The 25,750-nt window shown below is 41.1% G+C and overlaps 2 protein-coding genes across 2 annotated transcripts; both read left to right on the top strand.

Annotated features, from left to right (window-relative positions):
• The first annotated feature begins 1,694 nt into the window (after window positions 1-1,694).
• Window positions 1,695-25,750, top strand: LOC132884634 (uncharacterized). The gene is made up of 13 exons (XM_060918474.1): window positions 1,695-1,800; window positions 4,571-4,915; window positions 5,201-5,303; window positions 5,576-5,691; window positions 6,013-6,065; window positions 6,188-6,546; window positions 10,130-10,620; window positions 11,007-11,330; window positions 11,472-11,816; window positions 19,699-19,884; window positions 19,996-20,100; window positions 23,444-23,499; window positions 23,610-25,750. Exons 1-13 carry the CDS (start codon window positions 1,695-1,697, stop codon window positions 24,015-24,017), a joined length of 2,997 nt encoding a protein of 998 aa, XP_060774457.1. The 3' UTR covers window positions 24,018-25,750.
• On the top strand, window positions 10,162-11,011 carry LOC132885422 (CMRF35-like molecule 8). The gene is made up of 2 exons (XM_060920084.1): window positions 10,162-10,206; window positions 10,300-11,011. Exons 1-2 carry the CDS (start codon window positions 10,167-10,169, stop codon window positions 10,701-10,703), a joined length of 444 nt encoding a protein of 147 aa, XP_060776067.1. The 5' UTR covers window positions 10,162-10,166; the 3' UTR covers window positions 10,704-11,011.

Raw genomic sequence — 25,750 nt, 5'->3', positions numbered from 1 at the left:
GTGCATCGCAGTAAGTGATCATCTCGGGCCAGTATTTAAACCAACATATGAGATTATTAAATGCATACAGTTAGAATATAAAAGTCTGAGACCATGCTGAAAATCCAGTTTAAAAAAATTGAAAATAAAAAGAAAATTTTAGAATTTTGAAAATTCTAAAAGAATAAAGGAAATGTGCAACATCTAATATTGAGTTAAGTATTCAAGATGAGGCACAATTTCAATCACCACACTGGTGATGTTTATATGGAGCTTTATAACCTGTTAATCAGACTGATAACTCTGTTGAAATAAAGTACACAGAATGAGGCCGATCCCAGTGAATAAATCTGAGCAATAAGTTGAGTAATATATATTTTTTAATAATCCACAAGAAGTCCCTCTGCGTTCAATAATCACACTGTTTTTCTCAAACAAAAATAATTTAAACCTTATTCACAACACGCAGCATGATTAAAAAGGTGAACACATCAGACTCACATGTAGTCATTATAGAAACACTGACACTAAACCTCACTCCATGCATGTACATTTCTTTGGATCAGCTTTCATATAGCAGGCAAATAAACACATTATACAGTGTCCAGGATAGGATCTATATAAACAGGTCATTTTTATGAGTGAATATTTGCATGCAAATATGGCTATTTAGGGCATTAAACAGATACAGGGACAGAAAGTGTCATTGTGTTACACCTCAAGCATTCCCATAGATAGACAGCAAAGTTGTTATGCAGGAAACTGATCTAAGAATTTCAGATTATGTGAATATGTGATTGTGTTTTCCCAACACAGCACCAGGAATTTCTACAATTCAGACAAAGTTCTGCTCTCAGACTATTAAAATTTTAATCATCCATGGTGAATACTGTAGTGTTGGGTTTAAACTCTATCTTTCTTCCTGTGTGTCACACCTTGTGGTCTAGAGGGCAGTCGAGGCCTTCTGGCAGTAGATCAGTACACACTGACATGGAGTAATAAATATCCTCAGTAAAGTTAACACTGGAGCACTGAGAGGACAAATAACTGTTAATAAATGTTAATATTAAACACTCGTCCACCTTCATATGATTGTTACACACTGAAAATAATAAGAGGCTCATTTTTGTGTCAGTAATGTGAAAGCATTTGTATTGCGATGATGTAGTTCACATATTTCAGACACAAACTTGCTGCACAGCTCTTTCTCACACGGCTACAAGAGGAAATAGGCGATCCAGCACTTTCTGGTTAAGACAGATCATTTACAGAGCAGGACAGAGACAGTAACAGTGTGTAACAGAACAGGAGCTTTAATATCTTTCTGAAGTGGAGTTGGTGTGGTGATCTGTGAGTGTGAACTCAGGATGAAGATCCTCCTCATCTTCACCCTCTGCCTGATCTCAGGTAAAGAAACGCACTTCAAAATAATCCTCACTATCAGCAGCAGTGTTACAGGAAGGAAGGTTTTGCTCAGATGGATGTTTGGTGTTTTGTTAGATGGAGGAGCCTCCAAGAAAGTAACAGGATATTCAGGAGGAGGAGTCCTTATCAAGTGCAAGTATCATACAAAATACACAAAAAACCCAAAATATTTCTGTAAGGGTTCATCTCCAGGCTGTTCTGACCAAATAAAGACAGAAGATAAAAACGAGTGGGTAAATTCAGGAAGATTCTCACTGTTTGATGACACCAAATCAGCAGAGTTCAGGGTGATGATCAGAGAGCTCACTGTACAGGACACTGGGACGTACCAATGTGGAGTTGATAGACCTGCAGCGAAAGACATTTATACACAGGTGGAACTGAAGGTCAAGGAAGGTGAGTCTCCCACCACTGCTTTCTGTTTATATCCACAAAGCTTCAGTGTCATTAGCAAAGTACCAAGTCATCATACTTTATGAACCGAAATAGTATCTAATAGTATAATTTTACCATATTTTTATTCTTTATGTTTTTGTTCAAACCTTTTTCCTGGCTGAGAAACCAGTCATTTTTCAGTGCATTTTAACTTTATTTCCTGACTATATTTAAAATATCAAATTAAATTCAAACCAACCTACAAACTGCCTATAGAAGCTTTGCACCATCACGTGACCCAATAGCAACAGTATCTACGCTGGCATGACAGGGGGCACGCTTGTAGTGCTTCATTCAGACGAGTTAGTTGTTATTGATCAGTATGGGAAGGTTTTGCTGTGTTTTTGTATATGCAAACTGTTTTGAATGAAACAAAGAAATCAGATTTTTTTTTAAATTTACCAAAAGTAATTCATCATCGGGGGAAAAAGTAGAGAAGGGAAAAGTGGGGAAAAAACATTCAGCAGGACTCGGTGTTGAACGGAGAGATCAAAAACCCTCTGGCATGCTCACTTCATTTCCAGGAAGATAAGAATTTTAAAAAATCATTTCACAACTGCAGTGCGGTTCTCATTCTTATACAATGAAGTGAACATGAGCCTCAACACAGCAGCTCAGCACAGCTTCACCTTCACTGAGACTTAAAGTCCATTTACTTTTGGGGATCCTTCAGAGTGCGTTGTGCATGCACTTGGGACCTAGTCATTATGGGAAACACATGATACTTATTTGAGTGCAAGCAGCATGTGAAGTATTATCATTATTGCTGTCACAGTTGTTTCTAGCCATGTTTATGACTTTGCTTTCTGTGTCGTTTGTGTTTTATTTTTGTAAATATCACGCCTGCTAATAAACACTCTTCCTGCACTTAGACCCGTCTACTCCTGCATACCTGACAGAAGACTTCACAAAGTCTCTGTGAAAACCGCGGGCTGATTGCACTCATATCAGCATCAGGTGTTTCCCATAATGACTGGGTCCCAAGCACAATGCACAATGCACTCTGAAGGATCCCCAAATGTAAATGCACTTTAAGTCCCGGTGAAGGTGAGGCTGTGCCGAGGCTCATGTTCACATCACTGTATAAGAATGAGTAGCGCACTGTAGTTGTGAAATTATTATTATTTTATATAATTCTTATCTTTCTGGAAATGAAGTGAACATACCAGAGGGTTTTTGACCTCTCCAAATGTTTTTTCCCTATTTTTCCCTTCTACGTTTAGATATTTCTCTCGTTTTTCCCCTGATGATGAAGTACTTTTGGTGAATTAAAAAAATCTGATGTATTTTTGTTTCGTTCAAAACAGTTTGCACATCCAAAAGCACAGCAAAACCTTCCCATACTGATCAATAACCACTACCTCATCTGAATGAAACACTACAAGCGTGCCCCGTCATGGCGGTGAAGTTACCGTTGCAATGGGGTCACGTGACGGTGCAAAGCCTCTAGTGAACTTTCCTTCACTGACTTCCTTGTATTTATTTCAGTTCATTCTTCATTTATCTTTGCAAGATTTTATTTTTATTAGCGTGTGTGTTTCTGAGCATGTTTTCTTGACTCATTTTTTTTGTTTGTTTGTTTTTTAACTTTTTGCTTCGATACTTAATTTTGTTTCTGATTGCCCTGTACTCTTCAGTTTGCCTGACATTTCACTCCTGCCTCTTTATGACCATCTGATTCCAATTGTCTCACTGTGACCTACCCTTTAGTAACTTTTCAGACAAATTGAATCATGTGCATCATCAGGAATTTGCCCATGAGAGATCATCTTGAAAGAAAAATGTTTTTTTTTTTTCACTTGAACTCCACCATAAAATTTTAATAGTTATTTACAGTTTTATTTAATTGAGCATGATTTGAACTTGTTTTGAACAGGGGACTTGGTCTCTAGAGAAGTGAGAGCATATGCAGGGGGAGGAATCAACATCAAGTGCAGATCTCATCTCATCTCATTATCTCTAGCCGCTTTATCCTTCTACAGGGTTGCAGGCAAGCTGGAGCCTATCCCAGCTGACTACGGGTGAAAGGCGGGGTACACCCTGGACAAGTCGCCAGGTCATCACAGGGCTGACACATAGACACAGACAACCATTCACACTCACATTCACACCTACGGTCAATTTAGAGTCACCAGTTAACCTAACCTGCATGTCTTTGGACTGTGGGGGAAACCGGAGCACCCAGAGAAAACCCACGTGGACACGGGGAGAACATGCAAACTCCACACAGAAAGGCCCTCGCCGGCCCCGGGGCTCGAACCCAGGACCTTCTTGCTGTGAGGCGACAGCGCTAACCACTACACCACCGTGCCGCCCCTCAAGTGCAGATATGAGGATGAATATAAACACAAAGCAAAATCTTTCTGTAAGAACAGAGCTCATCAGCAGTGTTTTAATCAAATAACAACAAAACTAAACAGTGAATGGTCACATGATGGCAGATTCTCAATTCATGACGACAGAAGTGCAGGATTCTTCCGTGTGTTTATCAGAGAGCTGATTACGGAGGACACTGGAACATATTCATGTGCTGTTGTTGTGTCTGATGAAATAGAGACCTACACTGTAGTGAAGCTGAATGTAAGAGAAGGTGAGTAGCTATAATTATGGATTTTAGCAGAAGAAACATGCTGTGATTATATTTATATGTAAATTTACTGTCTATGTTTTGTTAGTCAGAGCTAGGACACACATACACATATAAACTGATCTGAATGGTTGTGATTTGCAGATCTGTCCTATAAGAAGTCCATCAGTAAGACTGTTCATGTCGGAGGAGATTTGAACATCAGCTGTAAATACCCAGAATCCCTCAGGAGGGACCCCAAGTTCCTCTGCAAGAAGGGGCTGCAACAAGCTGCTTGTTTTAATAAAGAATCTGTGAAAGAAAGTAGAAAGTATGTAAATGAGGGGAAATTCTCCCTGCATGATGACAGAGCAAAACAAATCTTCACTGTCAGTATTAGAAATGTGACTGAGCAGGACTCTGGTGAATACTGGTGTGGAGCTGAAGCAGCCTGGATATCTGATCGTGGATACAAGGTTTATTTCACACAGATCTACCTGAGAGCTATTGGTGAGTTTGTAGAGACATGCAGACACATTATATTGACTATTATGACACTGTCAGTGCACATCCTAACCAAGACTAGCCTGTGATATCACGATAATCCCAGGACAAAAAAATGTCTTTGCTTCAGTACTCTTCCTGTGCTTTATCAGATGTACAAATATCAGTCAGTATTTCTGAAGTTCCACACATCCAAAATGTATATGGTGTTGCATCTATACCACTTTCAGTCATATACTTGATTTACTCACTTTGTCATTCATTATCTAACTACACTTTTCACTACTGTAGGTCCTCGTGTCCCAGTTTCAACCTCGAAACCAACACAACCTTCATCATCACCGCCATCGCCATCATTATCACCATCATCACCGCCATCACCACCACCATCATCGCAATCGCCAACATCACCATCATCATCATCACCATCGCCACCACCACTGCCATCATCACCATTGCCATCATCGTCATCACCATCATCATCACCACCATCACCATCAAAACCTCCACTTCGCACAAATAAACACAAGTCCTGGCCTACACCAGCTTCTCCTCCACCAGGTTCTTCTCAGATCCCCCTCACCCCCATAGTCTAGCTACATGACTTTGATGAATCTGATCCCTTATGATTGATCAGCATGTAGGTTAAAGTGACTGACTATCTGTTTCCCTTCCAGGATTTCCAGCTTCCACTTTGATCCTTTTGTCTGTAATTCTGCTGCTGTTTCTGATTGGAATCTCATTCTTCTTTGTGATTGTACAAAGAAGACACAAGATGCAAGGTACCCACATACAAACACAACACATTCTCTAACGTTTAACACATTCAGTTTAGTGTGAACTGTTCATGGTACAGCAGGTACTATTGCTGCATCACAGTTTCAGTGTCCAGTATTCAATCCTGGCCTTGGGTTACTCTTTTGAATGTCCCACCAAATAAAAACATGCTTGTCGGTGGATATGTTACGCCTTGTAATGGACTAGTGTAAAGCATTTACTGGAAATGAATGATTCATAACTGATTCCAAAATCTAATTAAATCCAAAATTAAAAATAAGACAATTTATAACAATTACTGATGACTTGACTGCTGTTTTCAGCAGGTAGAGCTGCTACTGGCAGGAGTTCTATCGAAAGCTCAGGAAACAACCATGGGGTAATTACTTGTGTGTGTGCGTGTGTGTGTGTGTGTGTGTGTGTGTGTGTGTGTGTGTGTGTGTGTGTGTAAACAAAAAAAGTGTGAAAACATTTATATTTTTTGTTTCTCTTTGCTCTCAGGTTCCTCTTAATGTCTGTGAGTTTGAGGAGATTAAAGACACCAGACGACTTTTTGCCTCAGATCCTGGAACTTCCACAGTTTACTCTTCTGCTCAGCTACCAACAATCTCCTCTGATCCTCAAACTCTTGATACAAACACAGAGTTACCCACAAGCCCCTGTGATTGTACTGTTTATTCTACTGCTGAACTGCCCACAATCCCCTCTGATCAGGACATCGACTCCACGGCTCAGTTACCCACATGTCTCTCGGCTGAGAAATCTTCTGAATGTCTGTTTTATGCTACAGTGAATTTTCATGCCAGTGGCACCAGCTCTGATGACATTCCAGAGGTTATTTTTACGAAGGAAGAGGTCTCGTGTGACTATGCTTCAGTCAGTCATGTTACTTCATGCGGCTAGTTTCTCATCATTCGGGATACTGCTTTAAGATATTTTCTTCTTCTTCCTCCTCCTCTTCTTCTTCTTCTTCTTCTTCTTCTGCTTCTTCTTCAAAATATATGAAGCCCAAATGTGTCAATTGATAGGTGATAGGGTTACATCCCTGAGCTGGAAATCTACAGGCCATGTTTGAGGGAAAGATCAGAACATTGTTCTGCTTAAATTGGCTGGACTTGTCATGACCACCACAGACAATTCCTTTCCAAACAACCAGAGCTCAACCTTCCTTTATTTTTTAAATTCTGCTTTCGAGTGTGAATGGTTGTTTGTGTCTATGTGTCAGCCCTGTGATGACCTGGCGACTTGTCCAGGGTGTACCCCGCCTTTCGCCCATAGTCAGCTGGGATAGGCTCCAGCTTGCCTGCGACCCTGTAGAAGGATAAAGCGGCTAGAGATAATGAGATGAGATGAGATGAGATTCTGCTTTCGTTGTTTGCTCCACTACCTTCATTGATTGTGCATACCTGTTTTATGCTAAACTACGAACTATTTCATATCAACCAACATTTTGCCAGTTTAGCTAGAGCCACCATTTTTTTCTGCATACCGTATTCCCTGCTTTCCAAAAGGATGCATCCTCACAGTAAAAACATGTCCCACACTGATGTTGTCCTAGCAATCTTAGATCGCAATTTAGGTTTGTGTCCCCTATATGCAGTCGTGTTGATGTACAGGTACATCATTGAAAAGGCCCCACCTTGTCCATGTGCATAGGATTGTGGGTGATTAAAGAATGCAGAGGATTGGCACATGCATCCTTGAAAAATTCTCTGAAATAAGGACACAGTCCTTGGTATAAACTGAAGGATCCTAGACACTGGATCAGTCCTTATGTGGGATTCGTTGATGTGGCAGCCTTGAAATCTGGCTTTTGAAGGACGCATCCTTGATATTGAGAAACACTGATTGTATTTGTTTTGTTATTGTTACTGTGTGTTATTGGGGTTTTTTTGGCCCTGTGTCACTTTTGTTTTCCATGTTTAGTTCCTTTGCCTTGCCTCACCTCAGTCAAGTCATTTGTTATAGTTGTCTGAGTTTTTGTGAGATTTTCTTTCCTTGTTTCCTAGTTATCTCATCTCATCTCATTATCTCTAGCCGCTTTATCCTGTCCTACAGGGTCGCAGGCAAGCTGGAGCCTATCCCAGCTGACTACGGGCGAAAGGCAGGGTACACCCTGGACAAGTCGCCAGGTCATCACAGGGCTGACACATAGACACAGACAACCATTCACACTCACATTCACACCTACAGTCAATTTAGAGTCACCAGTTAACCTAACTTGCATGTCTTTGGACTGTGGGGGAAACCGGAGTACCCGGAGGAAACCCACGGGGAGAACATGCAAACTCCACACAGAAAGGCCCTCGCCAGCCACGGGGCTCGAACCCAGACCTTCTTGCTGTGAGCCGACAGCGCTAACCACTACACCACTGTGCCGCCCCTGTTTCCTAATTATTATTAATAATAATAATAATAATAAAGAATTTTGCACTTATATCCACCTCCGCTTCCACTTTGTGACAGGAATAGGGGTTTTTGTTTATATATATATATATATATATATATATATTTCTGCACAGCCCTTTATGTTATTGAGTTCCTGTGGGCCAGACTGCAGAGGGCAGCAGTGATGAGTGAGCTCGTGTGATTCTGCTCCTCAGACCCTGACTAGGATTTCCTCCACAGTGACACAACATATTGGGCCTGGTCCCTCTCTCTCATTCTCTCATTATCTCTAGCCACTTCATCCTTCTACAGGGTCGCAGGCAAGCTGGAGCCCATCCCAGCTGACTATGGGCGAAAGGCGGGGTACACCCTGGACAAGTCGCCAGGTCATCACAGGGCTGACACATAGACACAGACAACCATTCACACTCACATTCACACCTACGGTCAATTTAGAGTCACCAGTTAACCTAACCTGCATGTCTTTGGACTGTGGGGGAAATCGGAGCACCCGGAGGAAACCCACGCGGACACGGGGAGAACATGCAAACTCCACACAGAAAGGCCCTCGCCGGCCCCGGGGCTCGAACCCAGGACCTTCTTGCTGTGAGGCGACAGCGCTAACCACTACACCACCGTGCCGCCCTGGGCCTGGTCCCATTTTACTTAATCCCAAGGTAATCAGACTGCCTGCCAGTCTGATTGGAAGTGACCTCACAACATCAGTTGTCCAATTATTTCCATGGCTTTCTTTAGTTCATGAAATTGAAATACTGACCCACAGCTATGGGATATTTTGAGACTGGGAGCTGGCTGTAATGGCCTAAGGCAAAATGTGTCTGATTTGAAAAAGAAAGAGTGAGATTAGTGCACTGCTTTGAAAGCATCTGGTATTGTCTTCTCTAATAGTTACAGATTGTGGCTTTTTTAAATTTATTTTTAATCATTTGTTGATCCACTGATTATGGCAAGTGTGCTAAATGAGTTGCAGGAGGACATAATGGAATTGGGGCATTTATAATGTTGCTTTTCACAACTTTTTATTTGCTAAATTATGGAAAGCTATTTATGTATTAATAAGGTTCTGTTATGTTTTGAGGCTATTTCCAGGATGTTAAACAATAAAATAACTCTGAAACTTTCTGGAGTCCGTTTTTAGTCCCTGACTTCGTGAACCAGTATCAGGATGAATTTATTGACAGACGCTTCAATGCACTTGTGTTGGTTGCTCTGGATAAGGGGGTCTCCTGAATGCTGTAAAAGTAATGAATTTTTTTGTATTTTTATTTGTATAGTGTTTTTAACTATAAACATAGAAATTTAGATTTAAATCTCTACTGCACAATTCAGAAGACAAAGTGTTGAGGAAAAAGTCTTGAAATCTCTTTCAGTTTTGTTTTGTTTTTCATTTAATTTTTTTTAAACCACATAAACACTGGGACTTGTTGAGAATATTCAGTTTTATATCTCTGACAGTAAATGATTACATCCACCAGTAAACCGAGTTCTCTGTGGGCCTCGTGTCACATGCAAAGCGTCCCCCTTTACACCCTGAATTAACATATATTTTCAGTGATCAGATCTTGACTTGGTTTCACTTGGTTCCATTCGACTGCATCAAACGCCAATGTAAAGGGACTCAATATTTATTCTGATTGGATTATGATTGGGTCACTCAAACCTCATTCTGAGGTGTCAAAATTAGCCAGCTACTAATTTGAGGGGAAAATAGCTAAATTAGCTCAAAGAAAGAAAAAAAGAACATAGTTCTGCTTTGTGTCACAGCCCTAAACCTGTGTATGAATTTCCCCCAAGCATTTAAATAAGGAACTGCAGAGACCTGTAACAGTAGATCTAAAGGAGGGGGCCTTGCTGAGGGCAACAGTAGTCCCCAGCTCATGAGGTTTGCAACTGTTTCTTACTTGGGCAGAAGGGGAAGTAGTTACTGCATCACATATCTGATAAAAAGGCAGACAAAGGCATGGAACATTTACAGAGCAGGACAGAGACAGTAACAGTGTGTAACAGAACAGGAGCTTTAATATCTTTCTGAAGTGGAGTTGGTGTGTTGATCTGCGAGTGTGAACTCAGGATGAAGATCCTCCTCATCTTCACCCTCTGCCTGATCTCAGGTAAAGAAACGCACTTCAAAATAATCCTCACTATCAGCAGCAGTGTTACAGGAAGGAAGGTTTTGCTCAGGTGGATGTTTGGTGTTTTGTTAGATGGAGGAGCCTCCAAGAAAGTAACAGGATATTCAGGAGGAGGAGTCCTTATCAAGTGCAAGTATGATAGAGAATACACACAAAACCCAAAATATTTCTGTAAGGGTTCATCTCCAGGCTGTTCTGACCAAATAAAGACAGGAGATAAAAATGAGTGGGTAAATTCAGGAAGATTCTCACTGTTTGATGACACCAAATCAGCAGAGTTCAGCGTGATGATCAGAGAGCTCACTGTACAGGACACTGGGACGTACCACTGTGGAGTTGATAGACGTGCAGCGACAGACATTTATACACAGGTGGAACTGAAGGTCAAGGAAGGTGAGTCTCCCATCACTGCCTTCTGTTTATATCCACAAAGCATCAGTGTCATTAACAAAGTACCAGTAATCATACTTTATTAACATAATAGCTTTATTATTTATAACATAATTTTGTTTCTGATTGCCCTGTATTGTTCAGTTTGCCTGACATTTCACTCCTGCCTTTTTATGACCATGAGTTATCTGATTTCAATTGTCTCACTGTAACCAAACCTTTAGTAACTTTTCATACAAATTGAATCATGTGTGTAGTTAGGAATTTGCCAGTGAGACATCATCTTGAAAGAAAAATACTGTATTTTTAAACTTGATTTCCAGGATAATATTTTCATAGTTATTTACAGTTTTAGTTCATTGCACATGATTTGAACTTGTTTTGAACAGGGGACTTGGTCTCTAGAGAAGTGAGTGCATATGCAGGGGGAGGAATCAACATCAAGTGCAGATATGAGGATGAATATAAAGACAAACCAAAATCTTTCTGTAAGAACGGAGCTGATCAGTGGTGTTTTAATCAAATAACAACAAAACTAAACAGTGAATGGTCACATGATGGCAGATTCTCAGTTCATGACAGCAGAAGTGCAGGATTCTTCAGTGTGTTTATCAGAGAGCTGATTACGGAGGACACTGGAACATATTCATGTGCTGTTGTTGTGTCTGATGAAATAGAGACCTACACTGTAGTGAAGCTGAATGTAGCAGAAGGTGAGCAGCTATAATTATGGATTTTAGCAGAAGAAACATGTTGTGATTATATTTTTATGTAAATTTACTGTATGCGTGTTGTTAATCAGAGCTAATACACACATACACATATAAACTGATCAGATTGGTTGTGATTTGCAGATATGTTCTATGAGAAGTCCATCAATAAGACTGTTCATGTCGGACGAGATTTGAACGTCAGCTGTAAATACCCAGAATCCCTCAGGAGGGACCCCAAGTTTCTCTGCAAGTCGAGGCTGCAACAAGCTGCTTGTTTTTATAAAGAATCTGTTAAAGAAAGTAGAAAGTATGTAAATGTGGGGAAATTCTCCCTGTATGATGACAGAGCAAAACAAATCTTCACTGTGAGTATTAGAAATGTGACTGAGCAGGAATCTGGTGAATACTGGTGTGGAGCTGAAGGAGCCGGGACATCTGATCATGGATACAAGGTTTATTTCACACAGATCAACTTGAGAGCTATTGGTGAGTTTGGAGAGACATGCAGACACATTACATTAACTATTTTGACACTACAGAGACTTAATGTGATGCATAGAGTCAGTGCACATCCTAACCAAGATTAGCCTGTGATATCATTGGCAGTCAGTGATTAACAGTAATAACAGGACAAACAGAGCAGTTACTTTAGAATGAAGTTTGTTACCACGTGGAATTGAAGTGTTCTAGCTGATATTATCTGTTCACCTGCTGACTTCTGCCCTTTAAGACTAAATTATGTGATGAACAGATTATTTTTTCATTAGGCTCAAAGTGTGTTCTCTGTTCTTCCTGTGTACATGTATTTTTGCTTCACTGCACTTCCTGTGACTTATCATATGCATAAATAGCAATGCCTCACAGCAGTTTATAACTGGTAATTTTCTCAGCTAACAGCATTCAGTATTTCTGAATTCTACACATACAGTGGATATAAAAAGTATACACACCCCGTTAAAATGATAGGTTTTTCTGATGTAGAAAAAAATTAGACCACGATAAATAATTTCAAAACTTTTTCCACCTTTAATGTGACCTACAGTGGTGCTTGAAAGTTTGTGAACCCTTTAGAATTTTCTATATTTCTGCATAAATATGACCTAAAGCATCATCAGATTTTCACAGAAGTCCTAAAAGTAGATAAAGAGAACCCAGTTAAACAAATCAGACAAAAATATTATACTTGGTCTTTTATTTATTGAGGAAAATGATCCAATATTACATATCTGTGAGTGGCAAAAGTATGTGAACCTTTGCTTTCAGTATCTGGTGTGACCCCCTTGTGCAGCAATAACCGCAACTAAATGTTTCCGGTAACTGTTGATCAGTCCTGCACACCGGCTTGGAGGAATTTTAGCCCATTCCTCCATACAGAACAGCTTCAGCTCTGGGATGTTGGTGGGTTTCTTCACATGAACTGCTCGCTTCAGGTTCTTCCACAACATTTCGATTGAATTAAGGTCAGGACTTTGACTTGGCCATTCTAAAACATTAACTTTATTCTCCTTTAATCATTCTTTGGTAGAATGACTTGTGTGCTTAGGGTCATCGTCTTGCTGCATGACCCACCTTCTCTTGAGATTCAGTTCATGGACAGATGTCCTGACATTTTCCTTTAGAATTTGCTGGTATAATTCAGAATTCATTGTTCCATCAATGATGGCAAGCCATCCTGGCCCAGATGCAGCAAAACAGGCCCAAACCATGATACTACCACCACCATGTTTCACAGATGGGATAAGGTTCTTATGCTGGAATGCAGTGTTTTCCTTTCTGCAAACATAACGCTTCTCATTTAAACCAGAAAGTTCTATTTTGGTCCCATCCGTCCACAAAACATTTTTCCAATAGCCTTCTGGCTTGTCCACATGATCTTTAGCAAACTGCAGACATGCAGCAATGTTCTTTTTGGAGAGCAGTGGCTTTCTCCTTGCAACCCTGCCATGCACACCATTGTTGTTCAGTGTTCTCCTGATGGTGGACTCATGAACATTAACATTAGCCAATGTGAGAGAGGCCTTCAGTTGCTTAGAAGTTACCCTGGGGTCCTTTGTGACCTCGCCGACTATTACATGCCTTGCTCTTGGAGTGATCTTTGTTGGTCGACCACTCCTGGGGAGGGTAACAATGATCTTATAATAATAATAATAATAATAATAATAATAATAATAATAATAATAATAATAAATTTTATTTAAAGCGCCTTTCAGGGTACTCAAGGACACTTAACAATAAAAGTGTAAAGATAAAATCAAGCAATTATAAACAATTAGAAATAATGAAAAATAAGATGAATAAAACGAAGCAAGACAGGAATATATAACAAGTAAACTATCAAAAAAAAAACAATAAAATAGCTGGACCATTCTGACACTAAAATAATAAAACCGATTAAAAAAGTATCTATTAAAAGGGAAAAGCAAGAGTAAAAAGGTGGGTTTTTAATTGTGCCTTAAAAGAAGAGAGAGAGGTACACTGCCGCAATGAGAGGGGGAGAGAATTCCAGAGTTTAGGTCCAGCTACACTGAAAGCCCTGTCACCCATGGAATGAAGACGAGTAGAGGGGGTGACAAGGAGGTGTGTGTCAGTGGAGCGTAGGGTGCGTGTGGGCTGGTATGGGGAGAGGAGATGAGTGAGATAAGGGGGTGCTAGATTATGCTGTGCCTTAAAGACGAGTAGGAGGATTTTGAATTGAATGCGTGACTGAACAGGAAGCCAGTGAAGTTGGTAAAGAACAGGCGTGATGTGTTGCCATGGTCTGGTGTGGGTAAGAAGTCTTGCTGCAGAGTTCTGGATATGTTGTAATCTGTTTATTGATTTGGCTGGAAGACCAGTAAGGAGGGCATTGCAATAGTCCAATCTTGAGGTTATGAAAGCATGGATGAGAGTTTCTGCAGTGGCAAGGGTGAGAGAAGATCGGAGTTTAGAGATGGTTTTCAGATGGAAGAATGCTGTTTTTGTGACCTGTTTTATGTGGGATTCAAAAAAAAGTGATGAGTCAATAATGACACCAAGGTTCTTCACTTCAGATGAAGTGGTGGTAAAGTAGCCTGGGATGGAGAACTGAGAGTGGTTTATCTTTTTAAGGAGGGTGGGAGTGGCAATGAGTATGGCTTCTGTCTTATCATGGTTGAGTTTAAGAAAGTTACAAGTCATCCAATTGCTGATATCATGAAGGCAGGCAGCCAGGTCAGAAAGTGGGAGTGGATGTGAGGGCTTGGTGTGGATGTAAATGTGTGTATCATCAGCATAACTGTGGAAATGAAGATTATGCTGGCGGAGGATATGGCCAAGGGGGAGAGTATAAATAGTGAAGAGCAGGGGGCCAAGGACAGAACCTTGTGGTACACCATGAGCAAGGGGCAAACTATGGGACCGGAAATCACCGATAGTAACAAACTGTTCCCTACCCGTGAGATATGACCTAAACCAAGAAAGTGCAGTGCCCGTAATACCCAAAAGTGTCTCCAATCGAGTGAGCAGTATATTATGACAAACCGTGTCAAACGCAGCTGTCAGGTCCAGTAATAAAAGAATGCTAAAATGGCCAGAGTCTGCAGCAATAAGTAGGTCATTAACCACTTTGACCAAGGCTGTTTCAGTACTCTAAAACCAGACTGAAACTCTTCCCATAAGCCACATGATGTAAGGTGGTCTTGGAGCTGCAGGGCCACTATACGCTCAAGAATCTTAGAAATAAAAGGCAAGTTAGAGATGGGCCGGTAGTTTTTAAAATCATCAAAAGCAGCTCCTGGTTTCTTAAGGACTGGTGTGATGGCAGCAGTTTTCAAGGAGCAAGGGACGATACCAGAGACAAGAGATGAGTTTATGATGTTGACAAGGAGAGGGCAAAGAGCAGGCAAACAGGCCTTCACAAGAGGGGTGGGCATGGGATCCAGGAGACAAGTGGTAGGCCTAGCCTTGGTGACTAGGTCGTAAATTGTAGTGTCATCAACAGGGGAGAAAGATGAGAGTGACATGGCAGGTGTGGTCAGAGATGGAATGTCACACTGGGTAGTTGGTAATGACTGGAGTTTCTTGTAGATGGTGCAAATTTTGTTGTCAAAAAGTCCAGAAACTCACAGCAGAGATCAGTTGTGGGGGTAAGCGGGAAGGGTTTGGATGGCTGAACAAGTTTGTTAATTATTGAAAATAGAGCTCTGGGGTTATTGTGACCACTGGTGATGACTGAGGAATAGTACAATGATTTAGCATCGTTTAATGACTGTTTGTAGGATAAAATGTGCTCTTTATAAGCCTGTGCATGCACAGTCAGTCCAGTCCTCTTGCTAAGCTGCTCAAGCTGTCTACCGGCTGCTTTCATCTTTCTTAGCTCAGGTGTGTACCAGGGAGCAGATCGTGTGAAGGAGACAGTGCGGGTTTTTAAGGGAGCAAGTTGATGCAGTGCTTCAGAGAGATGGAAGTTGTAAATCAGCAATGGGTCATCCAAGTGGGAGCTATAAGACTCTGACATAAGCCGTGTTTGTAATAAACTAGTGAGCTCAGCAGTGTTTATGTGTTTTATGTTTCTGTATGTAATGGAGCGCTTTGAGCGCATACGAGACTGAGGCTCAGGGATAGCAAAACCAAAAAGAACAGCTGTGTGGTCAGAGATGGCAAGGTCTTTAGATGACATATCAGATGGGGCTTTTCCACTAGTGCATACAAGATCCAGTGTGTGACCTTTCACGTGTGTGGGAAAATTTACATGCTGATCCAAGTCAAAACAATTTAAAACATTCAAGAACTGGCTTAAGAAATTACAGTGGTTAGAATCAACATGTATATTAAAATCCCCTAAAACTAGGATAGATGAGTACTTAGGGCAGACAGAGGAAAGAAGATCAGAAAATTCAGAAATAAAAACAGTTGACGCTTTCGGGGGCCTATATACAAGTAAAATAAATAGTGGTTGGCTACCATTAAAACTAAGAGCAAGACTTTCAAAAGATGTAAAATCCTTTAAAGTCACATATACAGGCTTAAAACAAGAATGATAAAGCACAGCCAATCCACCCCCACGACCTGATAGCCGGGGCTTGTCAATAAATGTATAACCAGCAGGCACAGCTTCATTTAGTGCTATAAAGTCATTAGGAGCTTGCCACGTTTCCGTTAGACACAAAAAGTCCAAGTTCAAATCTATGATAACATCATTAATAAAAGGTCCTTTGTTGTTTAACGATCTCACATTTAAAAGAGCAAAAGATGAAAAAGTTTGGTTGCAATTTTGAGAAGGCAAGGTGTACTTCACAGTGCGCAAATTGTTCACGTCAGCTGGTCAGTCTGCAGTAGGCCTACGAGCGGGTGAGTATTTGCGGCGCAAACTCCAGAGGGAGTCGATGTCATTGGGGTGGCTATAGCAGGCAAAGACCCTCCTAGAGCCTCTGTGGGTGTATTTTGGAAGACGAATAATACCAAGGTGTTGGTGCATTTTGAGGTCGTCAGGAAATCTATAAGTGTTCTTTCGCAAGCTGTGTAAGAACACCACCGAGTATTTTAGGGCCATGACCATTGGCGAGGAACCCCACTTTACACACAGATGTAGAGAGGGCTGAGATGGCAACAGCCAGTGGACAAGCCAGAGCAAAATGACAGCCAGTCGCATGAAGACCCAAGAGAGGGCTCGCACAGCCAGTTTGGTGCGTTAGCCAACAGGAGAAGCCACTGTCATGCACAAGCAAGAGACTCACCCACTAAGCAGTAAGCAAGTAACTTACCAAGCAGGCCCAGTAGAATACCCCAGAGAGGGCTCGCACCGACACGGCGCAGGCAGGCATTATACCAGCAGACCAACCCTCGGTGGCAGCCAGGGCAGAGGCTGCTAACAGAAAATCCACAAAGCGATTCAGGCCAACCCTAACCCAAGGCAGATAATCCAGGGCAGGGGCAGATGTCAGGTATGCACAGCGTTGCAGTCCACCAGCATATCAGGTACACTCCGTATTTTTTTGCAGGACAGTTTTCCAATAGTCGGCTAAGATATCCAGAGGTAGCAGAGGGATAGTTCCACGACAGTTCACTTAAAATAAACACCAAGCATTTACTCCGGTACACCCCAGGTGATACACTCAAGTTGCGGTAACCAGCGGCAGGAACCTAGGTCAGGTGGAAAGTTTTAGGTCCAATATAATACTTTAACGCAAAAAGTAAGTCCGAGATGTAAAGTAAATAAATAATCTAACTAGTAGGCCTACAGACGACTAAACTAAGCTGACAATAAATCTATAGGCAATAGCGAACATAAACGCAATTTCACACAATTCCAGGGAGCAGCGGCAGCCAAACGCGCCAGAGTTCACTCACAACCGGAAGTGTGAATCTTGAATTTCCTCCATTTGTACACAATCTGTCTGACTGTGGATTGGTGGAGTCCAAACTCTTTAGAGATGGTTTTGTAACCTTTTCCAGCCTGATGAGTATCAACAATGCTTTTTCTGAGGTCCTCAGAAATCTACTTTGTTCGTGCCATGATACACTTCCACAAACATGTGTTGTGAAGATCAGACTTTGATAGAGCCCTGTTCTTTAAATAAAACAGGGTGCCCACTCACACCTGATTGTCATCCCACTGATTGAAAACACCTGACTCTAATTTCACCTTCAAATCAACTGCTAATCCTAGAGGTTCACATACTTTTGCCACTCACAGATATGTAATATTGGATCATTTTCCTCAATAAATAAATGACCAAGTATACTATTTTTGTCTCATTTGTTTAACTGGGTTCTCTTTATCTACTTTTAGGACTTGTGTGAAAATCTGATGATGTTTTAGGTCATATTTATGCAGAAATATAGAAAATTCTAAAGGGTTCACAAATTTTCAAGCACCACTGTATAACCTGTACAATTCAATTGAAAAACAAACAAATCTGTTAGGGAGAAAAACATACAAAATAAAAAACGTACAATAAGCTGGTTGCATAAGTGTGCACACCCTTAAACTAATACTTTGTTGAAGCACCTTTTGATTTAATTACAGCATTCAGTCTTTTTGGGTCGGAGTCTATCAGCCTGCCACATCTAGACTTGGCAATATTTGCCCACTCTTCCTTGCAAAAGCGCTCCAAATCTGCCTGATTGTGAGGGCATCTCTTGTGCACAGCCCTCTTCAGGTCACCCCACAGATTTTCAATTGGATTTAGGTCTGGGCTCTGGCTGAGCCATTCTTTTGTTGATTTCGATGAATGCTTGGGGTCATTGTCGTGCTGAAAGATGAAATTCCTCTTCATCTTCAGCTTTCTAGCAGACACCTGAAGGTTTTGGGCCAAAATTTAGAACTGTTCATAATTCCCTCCACTTTGACTAAAGCCCCTGCTCCAACTGAAGAAAAACAACCCCAAAACATGATGCTGCCACCACCATGCTTCACCGTAGGTATGGTGTTCTTTTGGTGATGCGCAGTGTTGTTTTTGCGCCAAACATATCTTTTGGAATTGTGGCCAAAAAGTTCAACCTTGGTTTCATCAGACCATAACACTTTTCCCCCACATGTTTCTGGGAAAGTTGATGTATTTTTTTTTTTGCAAAATTTAGCCGGGCCTGGATGTTTTTCTTTGACCATACTTCATAGTCCAAACATATGGAGAATACGGGAGATTGTTGTCACATGTAGTACACAACCAGTACTTGCTAGAAATTCCTGCAGCTCCTTCAGTGTTGCTGTAGGTCTCTTGGCAGCCTCCCTGACCAGTTTTCGTCTTGTATTTTCATCAATTTTAGAGAGACGTCCAGTTCTCAGTAATGTCACTGTTGTCCCATATTTTCTCCACTTCTTGATGACTGTCTTCACTGTGCTCCATGGTATATTTAATGCTGTGGAAATTTTTTTGTACCCTTCTCCTGACTGATACCTTTCAACAATGAGATCCCTGTGACACTTTGTAAGCTCTCTGTGAATCCTGGCTTTTGCTGGAGGATGCAACTGAATAAATGTCTGAACTTTATTTGGGGTTAATCAGAGTCATTTTAATTGATGGCAGGTGTGAACCCAAAAAGACTGAATGCTGTAATTAAATCAAAAGGTGCTTCAACAAAGATTAAAGGTGTGCACACTTATGCAACCAGCTTATTGTGCATTTTTTTATTTTGTATGTTTTGTTCCCTAACAGATTTGTTTATTTTCAATTGAATTGTACAGGTTATAGGTCACATTAAAGGTGGGAGAAGTTTTGAAATTATTTACTGTGGTCTCATTTTTTTTTACATCAGAAAAACCTATCATTTTAACGGGTTGTATACACTTTTTATATCCACTGTATAAAATGTACACTGTATTGTGTTGCATCTGTACTGCTATCAGTCATATGCTAGATTCAATCGCTTAACATCATTCATGATCTAACTGAACTTTTTACTGCTTTAGATCCATGTGTCCCAGTTTCAACCTTGAAACCAGCACAATCATCATCATCATCATCATCATCATCATATTCTTCTTCTTCTTCTTCTTCTTCATCATCATCATCATCATCATCATCGTCATCATCCACACCTCTACTTCTCAGTAATAAACAGAAATCCGGGTCTAATCCAGCTTCTCCTCCAACAGGTGATTCTGCTCAGATCCTCATCACCACCATAGTTTAACTACTGTACATGTATCTGATCCCTTATGATTGATCATCATGTCGGTTAAAGTGACTGTCTGCTTCTCTTCCAGGATTACCAGCTTCCACTGTGATTCCTGTGTCTGTAATTTTGCTGCTGCTTCTGATTGGAATCATCATCCTTGTTGTGATTCTGCAAAAGAGACAAAAGATCCAGGGTACACACATACACACACCATAAAAAAGTTAAACATTCTTTTGTGTGACTGGGTCATGGTCAATCGTGTTGCTGCCTCACAACTTCTGTGGTTCAGTCCTGAGCTCAGGTTGCTGTCTGTGTGGCTTTTTTCCCATGGAGACTGGCTGCTTTAAATGACCCCTCTCTCTCTCTCTCTCTCTCTCTCTCTGTGTGTGTGTGTGTGTGTGTGTGTGTGTGTGTGAGAGAGAGAGAGAGAGAGAGAGAGAGAGAGAGAGAGAGAGATGCCCTGTGATGGACTAGTGTAGAGTTATTCCTGTAGCTGAATGAATTAATGAACAATGAGTTTTTGTGCATCTTCCTATGTTCCACCGGGGGGGGGGGGGGGGGGGGGGGGGGGTTTGCACGTGTGTGTGTGTGTGTGTGTGTGTGTGTTTATGCACACACACACACATATATGTGTTTTCAACACGAGAAGATAAACTTCATATCTTCACGCAACCATGTAATGTTCTTTATATTATATGGCACACCCACAAAAAAAGCAAGTTAATCAAAAAATTTTTCATTTTGAACCAGTTTGCCATTTTGACAACACGTGTCCAGTCAGCAGGAAAACACTGGGAGTAACGTCACTGAAGTGAAATATTGGAAAATATTTCACTCAGATACATGATGTATTTTGTATGAAAAATACGAGTTTTTCAACACGAGAAGATGAACTTAATATCTTCAAGCTAGCATGTGATGTTCTTTTTATTATATAGGCATATTCACAAACAAAAACTACCCAAATTTATCAAAACATTTCATCGATTTCCTCACAAGTGACATATGGAGATTTATGTCACGGTTTTGGTTCTCCAGGTCCCGGATGTAGCTCGTATGAAAAATACAAGTGGCGTATTTCCCAGTAAAACACTTGTTTACATATATTATATTATCTCATTCTCATCTCATTATCGCTAGCCACTTTATCCTGTTCGACAGGGTCGCAGGCAAGCTGGAGCCTATCCCAGCTGACTACGAGCGAAAGGCGGGGTACACCCTGGACAAGTCGCCAGGTCATCACAGGGCTGACACATAGACACAGACAACCATTCACACTCACATTCACACCTACGGTCAATTTAGAGTCACCAGTTAACCTAACCTGCATGTCTTTGGACTGTGGGGGAAACCGGAGCACCCAGAGGAAACCCACGCGGACACGGGTAGAACATGCAAACTCCACACAGAAAGGCCCTCGCCGGCCACGGGGCTCAGCGCTAACCACTACACCACCGTGCCGCCATATATTATATTATATTATATTATATTATATTATATTATATTATATTATATTATCCATCCATTACCCATAACCGCTTATCCTGTGCAGGGTCGTGGGCAAGCTGGAGCCTATCCCAGCTGACTATGGGTGAGAGGCGGGGTACACCCTGGACAAATCGCCAAATCATCGCAAGGCTGACACACAGAGACAAACAACCATTCACACTCACATTCACCCCTATGGTCAATTTAGAGCCACCAATTAACCTATCCTGCATGTCTTTGGACTGTGGGAGAAACCGGAGCACCTAGAGGAAACCTACACAGACACAGGGAGAACATGCAAACTCCACACAGAAAGGCCCCTGTCGGCCACTGGGCTCGAACCCAGAACCTTCTTGCTGTGAGGCAACAGTCCTAACCACTACACCACCGTGCTGCCATATTATATTATCTCATCTCATCTCATTATCTCTAGCTGCTTTATCCTGTTCTACAGGGTCGCAGGCAAGCTGAAGCCTATCCCAGCTGACTGCGGGCGAAAGGCGGGGTACACCCTGGACAAGTCGCCAGGTCATCACAGGGCTATATTATATTATATTATATTATATTATATTATATTATATTATATTATATTATCTCATCTCATCTCATCTCATCTCATTATCTCTAGCCGCTTTATCCTTCTACAGGGTCGCAGGCAAGCTGGAGCCTATCCCAGCTGACTATGGGCGAAAGGCGGGGTACACCCTGGACAAGTCGCCAGGTCATCACAGGGCTGACACATAGACACAGACAACCATTCACACTCACATTCACACCTACAGTCAATTTAGAGTCACCAGTTAACCTAACCTGCATGTCTTTGGACTGTGGGGGAAACCGGAGCACCCGGAGGAAACCCACGCGGACACGGGGAGAACATGCAAACTCCGCACAGAAAGGCCCTCGCCGGCCCCGGGGCTCGAACCCAGGACCTTCTTGCTGTGAGGCGACAGCGCTAACCACTACACCACCGTGCCGCCCATATTATATTATATTATATTATATTATATTATATTATATTATATTATATTATATTATAATTACACACATTGTTTGTTTGTTTTTTGGTAAATGTCCCTTAACAAGTTTCAGACTGACCAAACACTTTTGGCAGAATTCTGATTGGATATTTGACTACTACTCTTGGTAGAATTGGTAGAGTTGAACTAAATCTGTTACCTTCCAGGCTGGTGACCTGACTTTTAAGAACAGTCCACATATTTTTGAGAAGGCCATTCCAAAGGCTTAATGTTCACCTGCTTTTTCCATTCCACAGCCAGCTTTGATATGTGTTTGGGGTCATTGTCCTGTTGGAGCACCCAGTTGTGTCCAAATGTCAACTGTCTAGCTGATGGTTTGAGTTTATGCTGAAGAATTCTGAGGTAGTCCTCCTCCTTCATTATTCCATCCACTTTGTGCAATTCACCAGTTCCACTGGCAGAAAAACAGCCCCAGAGCATGATGCTACCACTACCATGCTTAACAGTCGGTACAGTGTTCCTCTGTACCTCTGGCCATTGTGGCCAAACAACTCAATTGTTTTCTTATATGACCATAAAACTTTCCACCAGAAGGCTTTTTCTTTGTCCATGTGATCAGCTGAAAACTGTTGAGCTTGAAGGTGTTGATTTTTGAGCAGAGGCTTTTCTCGGATGACAGCCTCTCAGTCCATGGCTATGTAAATCTTGGTTGGCTATAGACTGTGAAATTGGTGTTCAAGCAGTTTCCAGTTCATTTCAGGCCTGTGCCTTGGAGGCTCCTCGGTTGTTCCTGACCATCCGAACCAATTTCCTCTCATCTGAGGGTAACAGTTTGGGTCTTCTTCCAGACCTTAGCAAAGTAGCTACACCTCCCAATAACTTTTACCTGAGTATTGTTTCCGCCCAACCGGATTATAAAAGTGCAATGCTTGGTCAATAAAATTCATTAATCATTTGTTGAACTAACATTAACAGAAACTAGCTGGACTTGTTGAAATCAGCATAAAATCCAAAACTGAAAATACCAACAGTAATAATAGCCACTGACTACTTTGATGCTTCTTTCAGCTGGTACAGCTTCTACTGGCAGAAGTTCTGTCCAAGACTCAGGAAATGCCCAAGGGGTAATTGTCTTTATCATTGTGTGTTTGTTCAATACCAAAATGTATTATCTTTTGGGGAAAAAAAGAGGTAAAAACTTTTTTTTTTTGTTTCTGTTTCTCTTTGCTCTCAGGTTCCTCATGCTGTCTGCGAGTATGAGGAGATTAAAGACACTAGATACCTTTCTGCCTCAGACACTGGAACTTCCACAGTTTACTCTACTGTTCAACTACCAACAATCCTCTCTGATGCTCAAACTATTTATGCAAACACCAAGTTACCCACAAGCCCCTGTGATTTTGCACATACTGTTTACTCTACTGCTCAATCACCAAGAAATCCTCCTGATCAGGACATCGACTCCACAGCTCAGTTATCCACAGGTCTCTCGGCTGAGAAATCTTCTGAAAGTATGACTTATGCAAAAGTGAATTTTCATGCCAATGCCACCAGCTCTAATGCAATTCCAGAGGTTATTTTTAAGAAGGAAGCGGTCTCATGTGACTATGCTTCAGTCAGCCATGTTACTTCATGTGGCTAGTTTCTTATCATTATGGCTCTATGTGGTGCTGGAACTTTACTAATTATACACAACCCCAATTCCAAAAAAGTTGGGACGCTGTGTAAAATGTAAATAAAAACAGAATGCAATGATTTTCAATTGAATCAGACTCAAAAAGGACCCCATCCTCATTTGGGTGATAACAGACAATGTGATTATAAATAACTTGCTTCTAGAACAGTGTCCTATATAGTCACAAAATATAACTGTGACACCAGGAAATTCCTTATAGTTTTAACTAGGGCTGTCAAAGTTAACGCGATAATAACGTGTTAACGCGATCTCAATTTATCGCGATTTTAAAAAATAGTGCCGTTAACGCAAATTCTAATTTGGCCCTGCGAGTCACCCATAGTTCCTGTTGAGGCTTGTTGCGTGCTGCTTCAATAAGAGTAAGTGTGAGTGATGGAGAAAGGCATAGACATATAAACATAGACGCCGCCTTCTGCGTAGAGTCATACGTCATCCTTGCCGCCATATTGGATTACCTTTCACAGGTGAGACTGGAAAAATACTTTTCAATACTGTTCCTTCAGTCTTCAGTTTCCCAGCTCATCTCCACTGGGTAGGTGTATAGTTATAAGCAGTGAGAATTAGATAATACAGTGCCACACTATGATGACCGTTTTTGAACATATGATGAATGTTTTTAACCTTTCTGAATGTGAAGGAATCAGTGATGTATTTTGTTTTGGTATGATGTTAGAACCTGGCCGAACTCAGTTTGGCGGTCATTCAGCTCACTTTATTCAACGAGAGTAGGTCTGTGTGGTGACTCAATAAATAAAACAGTAAATTTTTATTTTCATTCACTATTTCCAGTTTTTCCACTATTTCCATCATTTATCATATTCAGTCTTGTAGGTTGGTTATTGTGGCCTCAGATTTTGGTAGTTTGCTACGGTATGCTGACTGATTAGCTTACCTGAGCTATCTATCGTGTATCTGTTGCTAGTTTGCAGTGTACAGGGTATTTCGCACACTATTTATAACCATCACATTAAAAGTTATATGTGTTGTTTTGATGCCTGTTTGTTTCCCAAATATATACGTGTGTGTCTTAATGGGTGAATAAAAGGCATTGAGTTAAATATTATTGTACAAAGGGGCTTTATGAAGTTCAGTCCATTTACTTGCATTGGTTTACGGGGAAGATTTGCCACATCCAATATGGCGGACACTCTGACGTATCCCAGCAACGGGCCACCAGGCTCAATGCGGCGTCTAGTGAAATTATAACATTTCACTTTAAAAGCCTTATTCATTTACATAGATTTAAAAAAATGCGATTAATCACGATTAACTATATGAAATCCTGAGATTAATCGCGATTAAATTTTTTAATCGTTTGACAGCCCTAGTTTTAACATGAAGTCTGTTTTGTTGAAGTTATAAACTGTTCATTGATGGAAAATTGAGTGCAAAACTGTTCATGACAACTGCAGTCCTAAAGTTAGTAAGTTAACTGTAGTCCTCAGCCATAAATGCATTACTGTAAGTATCCAGAGCCATCTTCCAAGTGCAACTTTTGACTGTCCATACAGGGCTATCAAAACGTGTTTATGGGTTGCCCATGTTAGTGTTCATTGGCATGTTATTATTGTGTTTGTTCCAACTACCATCCAGCGCTGGTTATCCCTATCCTAGCAATGCTGTAGCTAACCACCAAGCCTGTATTTGTGCTATTAGTATGAATTTGCCAATAAAAAAGC

The sequence above is a fragment of the Neoarius graeffei genome, chromosome 4 (genome assembly GCF_027579695.1).
Source record: "Neoarius graeffei isolate fNeoGra1 chromosome 4, fNeoGra1.pri, whole genome shotgun sequence".
Classification (NCBI taxonomy): domain Eukaryota; kingdom Metazoa; phylum Chordata; class Actinopteri; order Siluriformes; family Ariidae; genus Neoarius; species Neoarius graeffei.
This window is presented reverse-complemented; position numbering and strand designations above follow the sequence as displayed.

Bases quoted from the DNA above. Each gene is read 5' to 3' on its own strand.
- LOC132884634 (XM_060918474.1), top strand. From the start codon at position 1,695: ATGATCAGAGAGCTCACTGTACAGGACACTGGGACGTACCAATGTGGA. The intron at 5,304-5,575 runs GCAATCGCCAAC...CTGACTATCTGT, and splicing joins CCATCACCACCACCATCATC to TTCCCTTCCAGGATTTCCAG. The intron at 19,885-19,995 runs GTGATTCTGCTC...CTTCTCTTCCAG, and splicing joins TCCAGCTTCTCCTCCAACAG to GATTACCAGCTTCCACTGTG.
- LOC132885422 (XM_060920084.1), top strand. From the start codon at position 10,167: ATGAAGATCCTCCTCATCTTCACCCTCTGCCTGATCTCAG. The intron at 10,207-10,299 runs GTAAAGAAACGC...GTGTTTTGTTAG, and splicing joins CACCCTCTGCCTGATCTCAG to ATGGAGGAGCCTCCAAGAAA.